This window comes from Telopea speciosissima, chromosome 2 (genome assembly GCF_018873765.1).
Source record: "Telopea speciosissima isolate NSW1024214 ecotype Mountain lineage chromosome 2, Tspe_v1, whole genome shotgun sequence".
Lineage (NCBI taxonomy): Eukaryota > Viridiplantae > Streptophyta > Magnoliopsida > Proteales > Proteaceae > Telopea > Telopea speciosissima.
This window is the reverse complement of record NC_057917.1, coordinates 44,386,003-44,392,049: the sequence shown is the minus strand read 5'-3', so window position 1 is coordinate 44,392,049 and position 6,047 is coordinate 44,386,003. Positions and strand designations below refer to the sequence as shown.

General features: G+C 40.5%; 1 protein-coding gene across 1 annotated transcript in view; it reads left to right on the top strand.

Moving 5' to 3' along the window:
- The first annotated feature begins 294 nt into the window (after positions 1-294).
- The window catches only part of LOC122650745, a 32,420-nt gene continuing 26,667 nt past the window's right edge, over positions 295-6,047 (top strand). Inside the window, exons 1-3 of the mRNA XM_043844135.1 lie at positions 295-600; positions 888-990; positions 1,195-1,295. Of these exons, the coding sequence (XP_043700070.1) occupies positions 341-600; positions 888-990; positions 1,195-1,295 (464 nt within the window). The 5' untranslated portion in view covers positions 295-340. The remainder of the gene's footprint in view (positions 601-887; positions 991-1,194; positions 1,296-6,047) is intronic.

Genomic DNA, 6,047 nt, shown 5'->3' with positions numbered 1-6,047 from the left:
GTCATTAAATTCCCTAAAACTAACCTCTAACATCCCAGATTAACGGATTGGACCAAAATGTTATAATATTTTGAAGGTAGGGGGAGTTTATAATTAGAAAAATTGTAAGTGTGCATATAGACAAATGGCCATTTTCAGGGGGGCATTTGTAAAAAACCATTTTTAATCCCCATATACCTTGTGTAACGCAAGGAAGGTGGTATTGCCGCGAATTGCCAGATAAAAGAATTGAAGAGGATCTTTATCCCCTGGCCGAGGCGGGATTCCGTCCCAAGTTTTCTTAAACTTCTCTTCCAACGGCTTCTCTCTCTCTCTCAGGAAACCAAACTGAGGTTCTATCATGGCGTTCTCATCTTGGTTTTCTCGTTTCCGTTCTTCTTCAAGGAACATTTACAGGACCATCGAGAGCTCATCCGTCTACCATTTTCGCACTCAGAGAACGTACATCCCTGAAACTTTGTATTCCGAGGGGACTAAACCAGTGCTATCATGGTCAAGCTCTCTTATTCCCCTCGCCGTCGCATTGTCTGCTGGATCAATTGTCTTTGACATTGGGAGAAATCCTTCGATGTGCGATGCCTCCGGTGTTAATGATTACCGGTGCGTACTTAAATCTCTGTCAAATGGTTCAGTTGATTGATTGAAACAATTTTCATCATTTAGACATTCCATGTGATATGATAAACCTTTTCCTCTTGAATCGTCATTCCTCCCTTTCTTCTTCAGTTCCCAGAACTTCAATCGGTTATGGATTGTAGGCTAGTTTATTTAATTGACATATTATAAGTTTCCTTGTGAATGATCATATTAAAATTTAAAGAATTCCGTTGCACAGACAAGCCGCTGATTGGTTGATTTGATTCATGTTTTGGATTTTCAAATTTCAGTGGTGGCACCGTTGGGGGCAAAGATAGCACGGACCTTGTTGTTAAAGGTTCTCGCAAGGAAGTCGCGCAAGAGCTTATTGACGAATTGAAGGCCATTTGTGGAGTAATTTAACTTGAACTCTTCCATTTCCATTTTATCAATCATATTAACAGTCGGTCTACCTACCATGTAATGGGCTGTAAATTCCTCTTTTCTAAGTTCCTTTTAATTTCGTTGGCAAACTTGTCCTTGACTTGCCTGGTTTGAAGTGGAAATTTGAATGATAGGATTTTGTGGCAGAGCTTGACGTTTTCTTCACATGTATAGGGAAATATGACGCTAGATTATGATGAGAGATACTTTCATGGGAAGCCACAGAACAGTTTCCACACAGCTGTAAATGTCCCTGACATTGTTGTTTTCCCAAGGTCTGACTCTTTTTCGCATGGTTCAAGCCATTCAATCATTACGTCACGTCTGTTTCAATTTTCATCTTCGAGATACTTTTGGGTGATTCTGCTAAGGATTGCAATAATTTATCTGATTCAGTTTTGATGTTTTTTATTCATCAGATATCTTGAACTTCTGTCACACCATTTGCTTTGATAATGACAACATTATTTTCTTCAAATACTTAAAAAAAATAACAGCTTTGTATGGCTGCGATACCTCTCTCCCCTTCCTCCTTTTGTCCTATAATGCAATATTTTCCCCCTTTTTCAAGATGATTGTGTGAATGGTACTGTATAGCAGGGTTGATCATCAATCTGAACATTGATGCCTCCTAGGGAAAGAAATAAAAATCAATCGGCAATCATGCAGTAGATACCAAGTGAGTGGTGCTTGAAATATATTTATAGAGTAGTTTAGATCATAGTTTAAAATTTTGAAAATGTGTATTTTTTTGCCGGATGTTTAGATTGGCCGTTTCCGGGGGGAGGAGGGGAATGGCCATAGTAGGCTCCAATACTCTAGGAAAACCTTGTTTTAGCCTATTTAAGTATATATAAACCTTCATATTGTAAGAAAAGTCACATAAAGTGGTGTTTTGGATTTGCACTCTTGGTTGACAGTAAATGTCAAACCCTGCTGTATGTCTTATGTAATATTGCCTATTTTCTACACGTTGTTTTAGTACTAGAAGACATGATAGGAAAGTAAAACAAGTAAACTATCCAACAATGGATGAAGAAACATAATAATTAGTACAAAGTACAAACTACAAAGTACAGTTCACATAGACACCCAAGTCCCAACAATACAATACTATGACTATCTACTGATATGAACTATGACGTGCTGGATTGAAGCCGCTCATGGTCCAATGGAGCCGACGTGCATTTTCTTCCGACTGCATGACAAATACATGTCACATCATAGTATGCGAGAAGAAATGCGCGTAGTCCTCCACAACTGCTCTATAAATGGCCTCATCTACATATTGGAGGTAACCTATCCTATGGTATAGGTCATCATAATATGAAGAGCCAGCCATTGAGCCACTGTGATTTGATGGTGTTGGTAGCATGTACGGTTGGTGGGATGGGTAGGAGAAGAAGCTGTCCACAAAGGAAGACCCAGTATGTCCTTGTAAGTGGGCATCATACTCAAATCTAGGAACGAATGAAGAAGATGCATGCTCCCTGTTGAGAGATTAGAATTAGGAGTGAATGCTTGGATGGTCTAAGGTAGACCCCAAGCCATATATTTATAATAAGGAATGAAAATTACATGGACAAAATTGTCCCTATCATAGCCGACATTACTGTACATGAAATAAAATAGTAAAAAGTCCAGAATACCCCCCACGGTATTCTGGCCCATACAATCCAACACTCCCCCTCAAGTTGGAGCATATATGTCGTGCACGCCCAACTTGACTAAGATAGGAAGAAACACTTTGCCACTTAGCCCCTTGGTGAACACATTGGCTAATTGATCGACAAACTTCACAAAGGGAACACAGATGAGTCCGGCTTCGAGCTTCTCCTTGATGAAATGTCGGTCAACCTTAACATGCGTAGTACGATCATGCTGGACAGGGTTATAAGCAATGCTAATGGCTGCTTTATTATCACAATAAAGCATCATGGGGAGATGGACAGAAACACCAATATCCTACAACAATCCTCTAAGACACAAAAGTTCACAGATTCCTTGTGCCATTGCACGGAACTCTGCTTCAGTACTGGACCTTGCCACAACATTCTGTTTAATGCTACGCCACGTGACAAGGTTTCCACCCACAAAGGAAAAATAGTTAGAAATTGATTTTCTGTCAGTAGAGCCAGCCCAATCGGCATCAGTATAAGCTTCAACCTTCAGATGACCTTTGGGAGAGAGAAGGATTCCTTTTCCTAGAGCAGACTTCAAATATCGCAAAATGCGAAGGACTGCCTCCATGTGAGAGGAATAAGGATCATGCATAAACTGACTCACCAAACTTACAGCAATGGCTATGTCAAGTCGTGTGTGAGAGAGATAGATTAGTTTGCCCACTAATTACTGATAACGGCCTTTGTCAACAGGTTCACCCTCTTTTTCCTTAAGTCTTGTAGAAGCTTCCATAGGAGTATCTGAAGGATGACAACCTAGTAACCCAGTCTCAGACAGCAGATCTAGGATATATTTTCTTTGAGAAAGAAAGATGCCCTTTGAAGATCGAGCAACTTCTATCCCTAGAAAATATTTTAGAGTCTCCACGGCCAAGGAAGTGCTTCAATTTCTTGATAGCATCACCATCATTACCAGTGACCACAATATCATCCACATAGACTATGAAAATAGTTACTTTGTCACCAACTCGTTTGATGAACAAAGTGTGATCAACATTGCTTTGCTTATATCCAGCTGAAATCATAGCCTTGTGAAACCTGCCAAACCAGGCTCTAGGTGACTGCTTCAAACCGTAAAGAGCACACTTCAATTTACAGACTTTGCCCCTAGTCCTATCATCAGAGAAACCTGGTGGAACATCCATATATATCTCTTCCTCAAATTCCCCATGGAGGAAGGCATTCTTTACATTCAACTGCTGAATATCCCACCCAAGATTTGCAGCACAAGACAATAATACCTTAACAGTGTTGAGTTTCGCCACTGGTGCAAAGGTCTCCTGCTAGCCAACTCTATAAGTTTGAGTGAACCCCTTTGCAACTAATCGTGCCTTATAATGATTCACTGTCCCATCTGCCTTCTGTTTGACCACAAAGACCCATTTACATCCAATTGGTTTTTTCCCTGGAGAAAGAGCCACAAGATCCCACGTATTAGTTTTGTGTAGTGCTCTCATTTCTTCCAACATTGCTGCCTTCCACTTTCCATCTGTAGATGCTTCTTGCCAATTTTTAGGAATGGAAACAGAAGAAAGAGAAGATACAAATGCACTAAAAGAAGGAGAAAGAGAACCATAAGAAACAAAACGAGATGTAGGATGCAGAGTACAAGTCCCAGTACCTTTGCGATGAGCAATAGGTAGGTCGGAAGAAGAGGGCTTACCAGGAGAGGAAGGATCTGGATCTTGAGCTGGTAACTAGATGGGTATCGGTGCTATAGTGGATTGAAGCTGCCCCCTTTTGGTGCTTCCCTTTTTGTAGGTGATCATATTGGAGTTGTCAATCCTCTTCTGAAACTCACCAATAGTTCTCTAGACAGGAGTCAGCTCCCCTTGAATAGGAACATCAACAACACTCTTTTCCATGGTCTTTCCCTGTAAAGGACTCCCTTCGGATGAGGGGGGGAACAGCCAGAGGGGGCTGGGCAGTAGCCATGGAGGGCTGGACAGCAGCCGTAGGGGGTTAGAAAAGGAGGAATTTTAAGAGGAGGAACCTCAAAGGACAACACATCTTCACTAGAACTCTCCTCCTGAAGAGGTGGTGAAGAATAATAGGAAAGGGTCTCATGAAAAATAACATCCATACTGACCAAAGTATGACGGGAAGGGGGGTGGTAGCACTTGTAACCCTTCTGGGTTGGAGAATAACCCAAGAAAATACAACGTAACCCCTAGGTTCAAGTTTGCCTAGAGAATTTGTATCTCTAGCATAACACACACCACCAAACACTTTGGGAATAACAACAAAGGAGGAAGTCCCCAGTAAAACTTTAGTTGGATTACGGGAGTCAAGAACCCGAGAAGGTAGCCTATTGATGAGATAGGCAGCAGTGAGGACAGCATCTCCCCAATATTGAGATGGGACATGTCTAGCAAACATCAAAGCCCTAGCCACCTCTAACAAGTGGCAGTTTTTCATTTCTGCCACACCATTCTGGGCAGGGGTATCAACCATAGTACTTAATCTCGTGAAATCTCGGTCGAGATCTCGAATATTTCGAGTATCTCGACCTGACCGAAATGAAACAGTAGCTCGAATAAAAAAATGCAAAAACTCGGTCAAAATTTCGACCATCTCGATATATCTCAAGAAAAAATAAAAATCTCGCGAGATATCGAGATTCCTTTTCCTAAAGTAGCTTTATAAATACCAAAACTCGTTTCGATCGAGACCTAACAAGCTCTGGTTTTTTGGGTTCTTGTCTCCTTGTTTTTCATCCTTTCACTTCTCCTCGTTGATTTTTGCACCGGCCTTCGAATCTTCGCCGCATCTATTCCGGAAAACACACATTTGTGAAGCTTTTCCATTATTTCAGGTAAAACCAATTTCTCCAAAATTTTTTTTTTTAAAGAAGCATGATCAATACTTATGTGTTTGTGATGAAATTAATATATGTTAGACACCAGAGGCCGATTTACAACCTCACGGTGTCAAAATTTTTTTTCTATATAAATATATATTATTTTTTTATTTTTTTGCTTCAAAATTTGATTTTCTTATAATAAGAATGTAAAAAAAAAATAGGGGTTATGTACATTGTATAGTGATCAATTAAATTTCTTCTCCATCCATTCCCAGTTTTGAGTATGACTCCCACTCACAGGGATGTTGTGGATCATCTTTTGTAGATGACATCTTTTCCTACCCAACCGACTAGTCGTACCCGTACATGCTCCCAGAGACGTCATATCATAGTGGATCAGTGGGTAGTACTTCTTCCCAGTTTAGTGACCCATATCCTAGGATAGGTTACCTTCAGTATGTTGCTGATGCAATTTACATGGCCACTGTGGATGACTATACTAGTTTCTTCTCCCATACTATGTTGTGGCATTCGTTTGTCCT